The following is a 15,017-nucleotide window of genomic DNA, read 5'->3' as shown; positions in this document are numbered from 1 at the left end:
TCTAGAGCTGGGGGAGTCCAGGGAAGCTGGACCCGTGGGGGACCGTCCTGCTGGGAGATGGAATCAGGAGACAGGCCACTGCTGGGGACTCTGCTGGACACAGAGAGGGCTTCTCCCTGCTCCTGTCCCTCTCCGTGTCCCCAGCCTGTGGCCAAAGCCAGACAGAAGCCCCAGGCACAAGAGCCTGGGGAATGCAGCCTGCAAGGGGCAGAAGCCCCATGCAGTAAAGCAGGGCAGGGAAAGGCTGAGGAATGCATCCGGACCAGCACACAGCCCATTAAAGGACGTTAGTTCAAAAAAGAAGAAAAAACCACTTTCAAACCAAACATTTCTGTGGAATACACATTCTATTGTGCAGAAATTCTCCTGTGAATTCCCATCTCCCTTCCTTAGACTAATACTTTCCTCACGAATGTACTAAGTGGTAACCACACGTAAAGCACTGTGTTAGGGGCTGTGCAGATACCAGTGGGAGTCACATCTCTTCCTGCCCTCAAGGAGCTGATGCACCTTCTTCAATGCATACCATCCCTCCCTCTACTCCCTTAGACAGGCCTGTGCTCCAGGCAAACGGAAGGAACCCTTTCCTTTTCCTCCTTTCCCCTGTCGTTGGTACTATGACCTGTGACTAGAATTCATCCATTCACTTGACAAACATTACTTCTAAGAGGTGAGCCAAGCTGTAAAGATGGAATAGGCAGGGACTTCCCTGGTGGTCCAGTGGTTGGGACTCCTCACTTTCACTGCTAGGGCCCAGGTTCAATCCCTGGTCGGGGAACTAAGATCCCACAAGCTACGCAGCCAAAAAAATAAAAACTAATAAGGGCCTACTGTATAGCACAGGGAACTCTACTCAGTCCTCTGTAATGGCCTATATGGGAAAAGAATCTAAAAAAGAGTAGATATATGTATATGTATAACTGATTCACTTTGCTGTACACCTGAAACTAACACAACGTTGTAAATCAACTATCCTCCAATAAAAAATTTTTTTAAATAAAATTTAAAAAAATGGGAATTCTGATTTAATAGTCCCAAAGTGGGCCTGACAGCCTGCATTTCTAAGAAACATCCAGGTGATGCTGATAACTGTGTTTAAAAAGAAAAGAAAAAAAAAAAAAGATGGAAAAGACATTAGCCAGGGAATGGAATTCCTATGGAAAGAGGCAAAGAGATGAGGAGAAAAGAAATTCCAGGCAGGGGCACAAGGAGAAACTCAGCAAGAAGTAAGTGGAGACAGAGAAGCAGTTTGTGGATCCAAAAGCACAGAGAGAAAGGAGAAGGCGGTTGTAGGAGGATTTTAGGTGAGATACTCGATTTCTGTTTCCCTCTTCCCCTCCCTCAACCACTGGACCGGAGGCCACATGACCCAAAAGCCCTCATCTGTCAGCCAGTCAGTCGTTCAATCACTGTAACTGGAAGAGGAAGGAGAGAGAAGCAAAAGGAGCAGAACACAGAGTAAAGACTGCGCCCGGCGCCTCCCAGTCACCCAGAGCAGCCATGGCTCCTGACCCTTTTGAGACCCAAATTGTTCAACCTATCCTTAGAAGAACTGGGGCCTGCTAGAATCTTGCCAATAAATCCACCCCCCGTCCTTTTTTCGGCCTTAAGCTAGTTTGAAGAGGGTGTTTGTTATTTGCAACCAGGAGTTCTAAGAAAAATCATCATTCCCCTCTCACTTCCCAAAATGTGTTTCGTACTTATACTAAGAAGAATGTAATAACCACAGTAACTTTCCTGATGGGGGCTTTATGGTAGGTGCCACCATCTCTATTTTATAATGAAAAAACGGGTTCTGAAAGGATAACTAACCTGCCCCAAACCGTAATACAGTAAATGTTGGCACTGAGACTCAAATGAGGTGACTCTTAAGTCCAAGACTCTTGCCACTAAAAATGCTGCCACTTCCAAATGCTGCCACTTTTAAAATCTGCATCACCAAGTGGGATCCTCCCCTAGCTGGAGTCTCCTCATTCCTAAACCTTATAACACTGTCTCCTTTTGGAATGGATGTGAAGAGTGCAGATATTAGAGTCTGAAGTTCAAAGATTACTGTTACAACTTAAAAAACCCTTCATTTTGGAATGATTTTAAATTTACAGAAAAGTTGCAAACATAGTACAGAGAGTTCCCAATGCCCCTCACTGCTTCTCCTAATGTTAATTTCTTGTGTTACATGGTACATTTGTCCAAATTAAGAAACCAACATAGCTGCGTTAGTATTGACTGAACTCCAGACTTTATTCAGATTTCACCAGTTTTTCCACGAATGTCCTTTTTCTGTTCCAGGATCCAATCCAGAATCCCATATTGCATTTAAAATGCCTCAATTTTTAACTTAAAAAAACAAAACCAGAGACATTTATAACAACCCAAGTTGGACCTAAATGTAAAGTGCTAGGCTTCCTATTTTTGGACTACCACCCTTTGGAGAATCTCCTTCCAATCCAAACAGCTAAATATTATTTAGGCCTATCAATGCCTAGATGTATTATCTTTTCTTTTTTTAAAAAAATATTTATTTATTTATTTGGCTGCGCCAGGTCTTAGTTGCGGCATGCAGGATCTTTAGTTGAGGCACTCAGGATCTTTAGTTGCGGTGCTCGGGATCTCTAGTTGCGGCATGTGGGATCTAGTTCCCGGACCAGGGATTGACCAGGCCCCCTGCATTGACAGTGTGGAGTCTTAACCACTAGACCACCAGGGAAGTCCCTGTATTATCTTTTCTACTTTATTCTCCTTATACCTTAACTTGGATTGGAAATACATGTATGCATACTTCAAGGAATCAGACCGATTTAGCTTTCTTAATATTGTGCCACTGAAAATACAAAATCTTGATGTTTCTCTTTGTATATTTTCCAGATTTTCTACAAGAAATAATTTTATACTCAGAAAAAAAGTTTGGTGTGCCATCCTGTACTTCTAAAAGGAAATAGGATTTTTTCTATCATTGATTCCAATAGGATCATTCATGTATGGAATATGTCCTCCAAGAAGATGCTAGACTTTGAAGAGGGCCCGGGTGCCAATGTGCATTTATCCTTCCCAGTCAGAGCTCAGGCTGAATCAGCATTACAATCTGTACCAACTTGGAGATCTACCTAATTTGATTCTTTATCAGTTAAATCATTAAACTGTTAAGTTTTTTTCCCTGAGATATAATATTTAAAACTGATTAAATTACTGCTGTCATTTCTTCACTCCTTCTGTGTGTTAGAATTATACAGCTATGCCCTTGTCAGATGACTTTTTAGCATGTGCCACTAAAGTGCACGGTGTATATTACCCTGTCTCACTGATGTCCGCCTTGGCCACGTGACTTGCTTTGACCAATGAAAAGTGGGTGAAGGGGACTTTGTGTCAGTTCCAAGCTGAGGCTTTAGGAGGCATCATAGGTGTCTGCTCATGCTCTGGCTTCCTGTGACCACCTGAGAAAACTGACCCAGGCCACCATTGTCCCTTTAGATTGGGCCCAGAATTAAGACATAGAACAGACTCAGAGCTGACTAGAAGCCTAAGGTCCAGCCTGGCCTGGCCATGCCCCACCTGGACCAGTCGAGTACAGTTGCTTAGCAGACCTGTGTTTGCTGTTGTAAACCACTGAGATGCTGAGGTATCTGTTATGGAGCCAAGCTAATACACCAGACTAGACAAAGAAATTAACTTCTCTTAAGCGGCAACAACCCGTTTTGGAATTAGAGCAACCCGTCTGAAGCAGATTCAACTTACTTCCAGGCATCAGTTCAAAGTGAGGCCTTCCTTCTTCAGTGGACAGAAGAGTAGCCAGTTTCCCTTCTATCATCTCTCCATCAATGAATTTTCCATACAGGGCAGTCCTCTCATCAGGGTACACGTATGCTATCTTCTCTCCAGTCATCTCCCCATCTTCATTTACTTCTCCTACAAGGCTGCCTCCATCCTGATGGGAGAAACCCAAAACCAGAAAATATTATATATAGTATTTATCTATATGACATGAGTTCAAGACATTTCTCTCGTGCACTGCCATTGTTAACAGCACTAATATGGATCATAACAGTTTCAGAACGCAGAGTTTTTCACATGAGCGTGAAAAGCATGATGCATCTCTCCCCTCCCCATCCAGTCCCCTATAAGTTATATGCACAGGGGGCATATAGCCTGCTTTAGAGAGTCAAAGACGGAGTTGTGCTTTATAATCCTTGGACAAGCTACTGATACTCTAACTTGGTTTGTTATCTAAGAAACAAACATGTTGTATTTGTGATGTAAGTTACAATCATCGAAAGGAAATGTAACTAAGGGTTACTTTGGGGCAATATCAAATGTGATGAGGTAGCAGGACAGTCTTACTATTCCTATGATTTCACTTCTCAAATATTGAATTCTGGATTTCTGGTCTAGTAAGAAAATCTTTAGTTCAAAGGTACTTAAGAATTAGTTCAGTATACATGAGTAATGAGAGTCATCCGCACTTTCTAAGGGATAAACAAAAGGACTTGTGGACACTGCCTTTCTGAGAATTCTATTCCATCACTTTTTTTGGAGTTAGAAGGAAAAGTGAAAAAAGGTCAACTAAATTCTACGCCCTTCCTCATCACTTCTTTCTTCCCACTCGTCTTTATTTACTTCTCCCTTCTCCCTCCTTCCAGGAGAGGAGTCAGCTGTGCTTCCTCTTTAACTGTCATTTGCTTCATTCCAAAGGGTCATTAAATGCTTTAGGGCAGAGGCTATCAGAGAATTCTGTATCCTGGTACCAGTGCTAGGGATATAGTAGATGATACAAATATTTTTAAAACTGAATTGGGATACTAAAACCAATAAATAATTTTTTAAAAATCTAATCTAGGGTGCAAGAGATGTTTCCCCCCCTTTTTTTTTCCCATCCAGAAGGTCCTTATGGTATAACTGAAAATCCAAGACCTTCGTGGGTCTGACACAAGACTAGTAAGCCCATGACATCTTCTAAAAGCTTGGATATTCCCCCAACTGAAAGGTTCTAGAAGCAGCTACTCAAAGTCAGTGACGTGGGACGACTTTTAAGTGATTCCAAATGCTGTTTACAGAGAGACAGCAGGAAGAAATACCACCAGGTACAGGATTTCTACAGTTCATCGTAGTCCAATTGCTCTTTGGAGAAAAAAGGTTATCAATTAAAAAATGAATCACAGCACTTCCATAGAAACAAAAATACTTGGAAGCATTTTTCATGGATATAGAAAGTGCATTAGCGACGTATTATTGCTCTTTCTCCTTCCCGAGTTAATTCTTAATAACCCAGCCCGAACGGGGATGATACTTTTTGCAAGATCTGCCTTCAGGCTTTCAGTGACTGAGCTGAATGGTGTATTTATGCTTCTTATATGCCGTAACTAATATAAGCCATCAACATGATTATTTCTTCAGAACAGGATTCTGTCTTTCTAGGGTCTCACGTTTTTCTTCCCCCTTATGTGCTTTAAACTTCCTGTTTGGGGGGCAAATGATTTTATTTGTCTACAATGATAAAGCAGAGATTCTTCTTTTTTTCCCAAAAGGAGTTATGAGTTTGTTTTGTTTTGTTTGCGGTACGCGGGCCTCTCACTGTTGTGGCCTCTCCCGTTGCGGAGCACAGGCTCCGGACGCGCAGGCTCAGCGGCCATGGCTCACGGGCCCAGCCGCTCCACGGCATGTGGGATCTTCCCAGACCGGGGCACGAACCCGTGTCCCCTGCGTCGGCAGGCGGACTCCCAACCACTGCGCCACCAGGGAAGCCCGGAGTTATGAGTTTCTAATTAAAAACTTTCCATCACTGTTTCAAGGTCAAATTTTGAAAGAAATAAACTGTCCTTAGAGTGAGATTACAAATCCTGTAGGGAGGATCATTATTTTTGCCTCCCCTTGCTCCTGCTTTGACTTCATGTCACAAACACTTCTTTGTTGGCTGTGTCAGGGGTGCTGGGGAAGAAACTGCTCCTTTTTCTCCTCTGCTCAGTGGCTCCCCCTCATGGGAGGAGAAATCGTTCAAGAAGGCAGGATCTGACACCCACTGACACCCAAATCTACTGGGTAGGGGTTAACAGCATAAAGCTGCTGCTCTCATGTGCTCTGCACTTTCGCTCACCTGTCCTGGGAGCTGACAGTGCCCACAGGCTGCACCTGCTCCCCTCTCAGTCCTCTCCTCTCCCTGGGGAAGCTCCCCCAGGCAGCCCTACTCCTCAAGGGAAACCTGCAGCTTTCTAGCTGCTCTGTGGGCAGCTGGCCCATCCGTTTAGTTCAGAGGGGCAGGAGTAGAAGCCCAGGCCACATCTCCAGTCCAACTCCGCCATAATGAAACCAACATCCTGATCCCTGATATCCCGACGTCTATTTCTTGATTCCCAGCCCAGAGAGCAGAGCAGTGGGGTGTGATTACCAGCCTCCCCCAGCCCCGACCCCAAACGCCAACAGATACTATATACAAAGTGTTATCAACCAAGTTGATTTTTAAAGCTTGTAACTCTCCCTAGTGCTTCTTCCTTCCTAAGGCAGAGTCTTCTCTCGGTGCTTTAAAAGACAGTGATTAAGGCGGAAGGCTAAAATGCAGCTGCGCATTCTAGGTTTCAAAATGCAACTACGTTGAGCCAATCGGATCCATTCACCTCAGTTCATCGTTGATCTCCTCTAGGGACTTAAATTGATCATAGTCACAAGTAAAATGACAGGTAGTGGGAGAATCTGGTAATCCATTACCTCTTTCCTAGACCCACCCTCATGAGGAATTCCACGTTCCCAGGCTTCAAGATTCACTGTCATATCGGCAGCCCCCCAGCACTGGGCAGCAGGAAGCTTATCCTGCCTACTGATGAAGCAACGAAAGTTTCAGGCTTCCTAACTGGCAAGTACCTCCATCTCTTCTCCCTCTGTAACTGAAAGGACTTGTGAGCTATTGCAGATCCTACCAGGAGAATGTGTAAATGCTTTCGTAATTATTTTAAAAAATGTTTTACAATATTTTTTCTTATGCCTAGAGTATAACTTACTTTTTAGGAACAATAACGTGTAAATAGATTTAGCTGGGACTACTCTTCTTGTTATACATGTTTTTATTAATACTTTTAAATCATAAGAGGATACGGTTAAGAATAAGGAAAAAAACGTATTTTGACTTAAGCTCTGGACAAAATAAAATATTTCCTCAGGTTTATTTTCTGAAACATTTTCTGGAAATTCACTACAAACAGATGGGGTATTTGAAATGCAAACAAAAATTACAGCATTAATTCCCAGCCATGGGTTTTGCCACATTTTTTTGCTCTAGTCAGCTCCAGAAAGATCATAAAATGTTATCAAATACTCAAAGGCAAGTTAATTTTAATCACCTTGATTTAAGCAAGATAAACCAGAAAGCAGGGAGTAGGATTGTAAAATCAAGTAACAATAGTGTAGTAAGTCCAAAAAGATGGGAAATTGCTGGATTAGTTCTTACATATGAGAAAGCATAACATTAATTGCAACAACGAGACATTCCACCATCTCTTTCTATATCCCAAAGGAATATTTTTAAAAAGCAATATATTTTTGTCTTTATTAGTGGTACAATCAAACCAGTTTGTCCCAGTTTGTTTTCATCATGACTAATCATTCCTTTCCAAAGCCACCCTGAGGAGGAATTCATAGTAGATCGGAGCACAACAATCAAAGTCAATAGTGAAACAGTGAGAGGATATCCCCCTAAGCTGTTGGCTTCAGCTACTGACTCTCAAGTTTCACAGCCTCACATTTCCTAAGATAGAGAATACTTTTTGTTATTCATTGGGAAGACTCGAAGCATTGTCTTAAAACTCGTTACTTTCCAGCAAAATGAACAGTCGTGAGGCTTACTGGGTAATATATCCAGCACACTCCATGCCGAATGTTATCTTTATATTGTCCCTTGAAGATCAGTCTTCCATCTGTGTCGTACTCCTGGGCGGGTCCATTCAGCTCTCCGTCTACATATGTGCCCTGGAGAACTCCTCCATCCTCATAAGTGTAAACTCCCTGGCCCTGCAGGGCATCATCCACATAATATCCCTCCAGGGTGCTGTGAGAGAAAGGAGAACAAAAGGGAACAGTCAGACAGTGACTCAACTCTCTTAAAAGAAAGGATCACACCACGCCCAGCTCTGTTCCAACGCTGGCCTGTATTCAGTACATCCTCCTGAATTCTCCGAGATTGCTAGGAAAAATACTCCCAAGATATGGGTAGGATTAGATACTGAGAGGGAGATTTAATTCCTAATCTCCTGGTTCCTATTAATCCAATTTCTCTACTGGAGGAAATACAGAAGAAAGAAGCCACAGGTGGAAAAGAACAAGCCTCATCTAAGTATGTTTCCAAGGCTAGATGCCAACCAATACCGGGCAATAGAAATTCTGGTGTTACCCTTTCCACACATAAACCACCCTTTCCACACATAAACCACTCATGCTTAATTTCCCTCAAGAGTTCCAGAATTCACTGGGAGTTCTCAAGGGTCTTTCAGATGGCTTGTATATAGTGGTCTCTAGTAATACAAATGTGGTTTAGAACGTGTAGATGTCTGCTTATCTGTCTTAAGCCATTAATGCATTATTTATCGGTGACAACCATAAGTGGTATCCAATCAAAAGTATCCCCATCCATCTCTTTGGAAGATATATGGGGTTTTACTTGTGTGTGCGTGCGATCATGGGAAATAGGGGCAAGTAAGGAAGACGGCCCGCTCAACCTTGCTAATATCATTAGCAGCCTGATAAAGTTTGAGACCCGTCGTCCTAGAACAGAAGAAAGCTCACAAGGGTGCTCATGGTGATTTTACAAGAACCTTTTTCTCTCCTCGTAAAACACTTTTGGAATTTCAATACATGTTTTCAGTGTCAGCCTCGCAAAGGCCATTATGCAATGAAACTAACTTTATCCAAAAATTCCCTTCATGAACTGGAATCTGGAATGAGGGGAAAGACCAGCTCAAATTATTTTTTACAATTAAAAAGTAAGATGTTTAGCAACAAAGTTTGATTATTTTAACATGTGCAGATAACACTCATTCATTAATTCAACTAACAGACATTTACAGGGTGCCTTCAAGTAGTGAGCGTCGTGTGAGGATCTAGAAAGCATGATGAACAAGACAAACACAGAACCAGGAGACAGGTACTGGGGACAGGTGGGACCCAAAGGGGGCCATGGGGACCGAGGTGGCTGCACCTGAGTCTGCCTGGAAAAGTGCTGTCTTGCTCTAATGAATGACAGAATGATCTGTAATTATTAAATGAAAAGCACAGTCTAAATAACGATAGCCTCTGATTACGTTGTAATTATACTATTTGTAGTCTCCCAAGGAGATAAATCGTTCTCTTTCAGTTTTGTTTGTACTATCAATGATAAACAGGCCTAGTAAATTCATGAAGAGAAAAAGTGCACTTTAGCACAGCCCTTGCATCAATAATCAAAATTCTATGTCAGTGAGGTCGGAATTAAGGAGATTCGGCTGTCATTAGACTCCTGCCATGAAAAAAAAGAACCTTGGTGAAGGATTACTAATTAACTGACATAATGATGCAACAGACAGGGCAAAAAACTACTTAATCATCTATCTTCAGTTTGGGGATTGCCAGATAAAACAGAATATGCTCAGTTAAGTTTGAATTTCAGATAAACAACAAATAATTTTTTAGCATAAGTATGTCCCAGATATTGAACTGGATATAGTTTTACTAGAATATTTCTCGTTGCTTATCTGAACCATTTTAACTGGGTGCCCTGGATTTTTATTTGCTAAACCTGGTGACCCTATTGACTTTGAATTCTCAGCAGCATTCAAAACGTTGCTGTGTATGTTTGGGCAGAATTATCCCCTGACAGACTAGTCTGCCAATGTTTCTTAGGTTTGTGATGAGATCTGCAAGGCATGGGTCTCACGAATCAGTTAACCAGTCGTGTGGGTTTGCACATATTTCCCCCAGGTCATGTCCCGTAGTTTGTCCCACCCTCCCTCAGAGCAGAACCTTCCCTTATTAGTAACATAACCCTGAGAACAAGCTGCTCTTTCCCGTAGCTCAACGAACGTTAAGATTCCCAAATGCAAATTCTTAGGTATTGGAGAGCAAAACTTACTGCATTGTTTTCCAGCCCCTGCCTGAGGAAACAGCTTAGCTTCCTTGGTACATTTTTTTGGTAGCTTGGATGGAATCTGATAACAAAAAGGGGGCATGTTATCACATGAACTGGGGTCTCCAGGGCAATAAAAAGTGATAAGGCTCTGAAATCCTTTTATTTCAAAGGAAATAAAAGCTTCTTAGTCTGGCGTTAAAGGCACCACCTTTCTTTCTAACTTTTTCCTCCAGAGGAGGCTGGCAAACCATGGCCGGCTGCCTGTTTTTGTAAATACAGTTTTACTGGAACACAGCCATGAACATTCCTTTCCGTATCCTCTGTGGCTGCTTTCATATGACAACAGCAGAGGTGAATAGTTGCAACAGAGGCCGAACGTGGCCCAAGAAGCCTAAAATATTTACTATCTCACCCCAGGCAGAAAAGGTTTGCCGATTCCCGCTCTAGAATCCTCTGCTCACATTAGTTTATTCACTGGCCCCAAGCACACATCTATGTATCTTAGCTCCTATACTATGTTTTCCCTGCCTCTTCCCTTAAAACATATGTAACCAAACTTTTAAAATCCCTGAGGACACATTCAGGAAAAAAAAGTTACGGGTCACATTTTCCTTTTTTTAAATTCAAAACAAAAATGACTTAGGGAAAAGAATGAATATTCTCCAACCTCTGGTCTTTTTTCTATTTCAGAAAGAAATCGACTATGAGAAAATGGCACTATTTTGTAGCAACTCAATCATTAATATCTGGTTATATCTGAGAAGTAGCTATGGAGGAATAACTTTCTAATCTTCCTTGCTGAAGCCGGACTGGGGGCTGTGCTGTGGAGGAAGGTACTCTCATCCCTGGCCTCCCCAGAGCCCCCCATCCTCCATATGGAGCCCAGCTTCCCACAGAGTCTACCTTGACCTCTGCAACCACAGTCACTGAAGCCTAGTCATGGACTAGTACAGGATGCGCCACGTCTTTATCCATGATCAGCTTATGGGTCCTATTTCTCTAAATAGATTGTAAGCCCTTTACAGGAACAAATTAGGCATTATGTATTCCTCCCTAACATATAAACACAGCGTATCTTCAGGCGATATTTCCTAAATGAAAGAGTGGAGCTGGGATAATCTTGCTTTGAGAAGAGAAAATTGAGAGGGAACATAAGGATGTTAAGAGTATTTCTCAAGTGCAGGGAGGATTCTTTATATGAAGAGTATGTGCATACAGTCTGCAAGTTAGGAAAGTTTCTTAAACGCTCTGCTTTATTTCTCCATTTGTAAACTGCAGCTGCTAATAGGGTTATTAAAAATTACATGGGTTAATACATATTAAGTGCTTAGAAGATGATCTGGGACATAATGATTGCTCGAATAAATAACAGCTATTATTATTAAGCATGCACTTTCATGTACATGATGGTGAGCTTTCTACTGAGAAACTTGGCCTAAAACAGCAGCAGCAGGGAAATAGTTATGAGACACTGGAATAGATAGTCAAAGAAACTGACAACACTGCTCTAAATCTACTTTTAAAAAAAAAACAAGTAACTTCCGTAGTGGCGCAGTGGTTAAGAATCCACCTGCCAATGCAGGGGACACGGGTTCGAGCCCTGGCCAGGGAAGATCCCACATGCCGCAGAGCAACTAAGCCCGTGCGCCACAACTACTGAGCCTGCGCTCTACAGCCCGTGAGCCACAACTACCGAGTCCTTGTGCCACAAACTACTGAAGCCCATGTGCGTAGAGCCCGTGCTCCACAACAAGAGAAGCCACCCCAATGAGAAGGCCACGCACCGCAATGAAGAGTAGTCCCTGCTTGCTGCAACCAGAGAAAGCCTGCGCACAGCAACAAAGACCCAACGTAGCCAAAAATAAATAAATTATATATATTACTTTAAAAAAAAAACACACAAGTAAGAAAGATCCCTCTCTGTCTGAGGGAAGGATGGAATAAATGCTTCTTTAAGTGAAAAAAGTAATATGTATTCATTGTAAAGTGAACAAATAAATCAAATACTACAAAGATGTAGAAACTCCCAGTACTCTTACCCAATTTGGCAATTTACCATTTAAGACTTTTTTCCATTTATATATTAAGCATTTTCCCACCTGTGTGGTGGTTTTTTTTTTTTTAACAAAAAAGGGGATCATATCATACACAATGTTCTTGACTTGTATTTTCTTAAAATTTCTTTCAACATGTTGGCAGATTTTTTAGTATGTTAAGAAGCTGCAAAACTGGTTTGATTTTTCTGGTACCAGCATCTGAATCAAATAACTCGAAAACATGGAGAAAATTTAAAAATCAATTTTAATTAGATTTCTTTCTTTCCATATACACAGACCATTTCCATCTGTTTTATCAAAGCTCTTGTACTTAAATTTCCAGTATTAAATTAAATGAGAAAATCTAACTTACGAAGAAATGAAAAATTTTTATAATTGTTTACCTAGACTGATACAGCTGCAATCTATTCAACTATTTTCATTTTAAAATTCTCTTTAATATCTGAATACACAAAAGTGTTCTTAGGAGACTAAACAGCTTTGGCTTTTCCTTCATATTTTGGCCTCTAGAAGGTTTGGGGCTTTCCAGCTCCTGAGGCATAAACTCTGTTCCCTCCCCCACTGTGTCGCCTTTCTTTTGTCTGGTATAGAATCAAGAGGGAAATTTTAAATGAATGATAATTTTACTTTAAATTCCTGTCTCTAACCAAATTAAATTGTGACTCTTAGTATTAAAACATTGTCTTAAGAACCAGTTATATGACAATATATATTATCTCTTTTTTTTTAATTGAGATAGTACTGACATATAACATTATACTACACATTACCTCTTAAAATCTTGAAAACTAAGCAAAGAAGAACATCAATAACAAACCCAAATCATCTGCTGGGGCTATATGCAACGAGAAACTTCAGCTTCTTCCAAGATGTGACGAGCAAACTGAATGGAGCTCTGTAATGCTTCCATGTAATCCAGTGCACTACCTTCAAAGTTTCTTATCCTTTAATAGAAGATCTATGAGTCCGTAGGTTCTGCTTGTTATAAAGGCTCAAGATAACAGTAAAATATTTGAAGGGCAATTAGTGAAATTTAGTTTTGTTCTCTAAAAATAAACCCTGAGAAAACCCTGCTGGCCATTGTTATCAACGGATAATAATAGTAACAGCAGTAATAAAATATAATAGTAATAATGATAACAATAATAATCCATCCTTGATCTTGAGGACCTTATGCTAAGTGAAATGTCAGGCAAAGACAAATACTGTATGTCCCCACTAATATGTGGAATCTAAAAAAGCCTAACTCATAGAAAGAGAGTAGAGCAGTGGCTGCCAGGGGCTGGAGGATGGGGAAATGGGGAGATGCTGGTCAAAGGGTACAAACTTCCAGTTCAACTTGGCTTGAATCTCAGCTCCAGCTCTTACCAACGAGGTCACCTGGGGCAAGTTAATTCATCTCTCTATGCCTTAGTTTCTTCATAAGTACAACAAAAAAGGATTATAAAATCTACTTCACAGACTGTTGTAAAGGCTACTTGTCCAGCGTTTGAGCAGATGGTAGGTATTCAAAGTTATCCACCTCATTCCCTCTCCCTTTCTTATACATCACAAAAATCTTTGCCTTGACCAGAACAGTTCCTCAGAATACAGATGAATGTATTTGTTGAGCCTGGTTCCAACAAAAGCGATACAGAAGGGACTTTTGCCTTGTGTGGGAGGTTGGGATACATGAGTTCCAGCTCCAATTTCTCTAAAATGTGACCAAGCACTTTCTAAAAACCAGACAAAAGAACTCCTGCATGGACCTGTCACCTGGAAAACATCAGCCTTCTCAGTGGCTCATCAGATGGGCAGCTTCTCTTAGGTTACACCTAGTCAATGATCAACTACAAGGAGCCCGCTTAGCTGGATTCGTTAGTGGAACAAATCAACATCAGAAGATGACTTGGGCAGAGGAGGACAAGTCATGGAGTAGCAAATAATATCTTGAAATCTAATTGGCATGTCTGGAGGAAGCATCAATAATGTAAAAAAAAAAAAAAAACCTGAATGAATTCACTTATCTCTATCTCATAATCAGGCTAAAAACCACATGATGCCCTAATATCTCACAGCCCAAAGCCAATCTGCATTGAAATATCTCTTTCTTGTTACCATTCTAAGATTTCGAGAAGTCCTGCTAAATTGTCTTTACATCCACCAATCTTGTTTGAGATGAGAACAATTCAGGAAAAAAAATACGTTAACATGAACATCCAGAATCTGGGATTAGTATAAAAAGTAGAGACGTGTAGGGCTTCCCTGGTGGCGCAGTGGTTAAGAATCCACCTGTCAATGCATGGGACATGGGTTCGAGCCGTTGTCCAGGAAGATCCCACGTGCCGCGGAGCAACTAAGCCCGTGAGCCACAACTACTGAAGCCCGTGCTCCGCAGCAAGAGAAGCCACCGCCATGAGAAGCCCACGCACTGCAACCAAGAGCAGCCCCCGCTCGCCGCAACTAGAGAAAGCCCGCGTGCAGCAACGAAGACCCAACACAGCCACAAATAGATAAATAAGTAAATTTATAAAAGACAAACAAAAAAATATCTCAAAACTAGCGAACATTCTGAAGCTTCTGAAGCTGACACAGTAGTAAAAGGGTAAAAATGTACATTTTGGCTATTTAAACTGGTTTAGAAATAGATAGCTAGTTCCTTATTTTACCTCGAGTATTCTCTGCCAACAGTGGTGGCAGAGAATAAGATGCTTAAATTCTCTGCCAACAGTGGTTTACCTCTGTGACCTGAGGACGGGGGTAAAAAAAAAAGGGGGGAGCATGTTCACTTTATACATTTCTGTATTTCTTGAAGTTCTTTTTTCTACCAAGTATTTGCTACCTATGTAATTAAAAAAAATAAAATATTCTGCTTCTGTTTTTCCAGGCCATCTTTCCTGGTA

At 41.3% G+C, this 15,017-nt stretch overlaps 1 protein-coding gene across 1 annotated transcript in view; it reads right to left on the bottom strand.

Moving 5' to 3' along the window:
- The window catches only part of SETD7 (SET domain containing 7, histone lysine methyltransferase), a 49,240-nt gene that overhangs the window by 20,827 nt on the left and 13,396 nt on the right, over positions 1 to 15,017 (bottom strand). Inside the window, exons 3-4 of the mRNA XM_022582452.3 lie at positions 7,825 to 8,026; positions 3,733 to 3,922 (exon numbers count right to left, since the gene is read on the bottom strand). Coding sequence (XP_022438160.1) covers positions 3,733 to 3,922; positions 7,825 to 8,026 — 392 coding nt within the window. The remainder of the gene's footprint in view (positions 1 to 3,732; positions 3,923 to 7,824; positions 8,027 to 15,017) is intronic.

The sequence above is a fragment of the Delphinapterus leucas genome, chromosome 5 (assembly GCF_059928025.1).
Source record: "Delphinapterus leucas isolate spDelLeu-1000000601 "Yukka" chromosome 5, BTC_Dleu_Yukka2, whole genome shotgun sequence".
NCBI lineage: Eukaryota > Metazoa > Chordata > Mammalia > Artiodactyla > Monodontidae > Delphinapterus > Delphinapterus leucas.
Note: the sequence above shows the minus strand (reverse complement) of the source record. Positions and strands in the feature narration are given on the sequence as shown.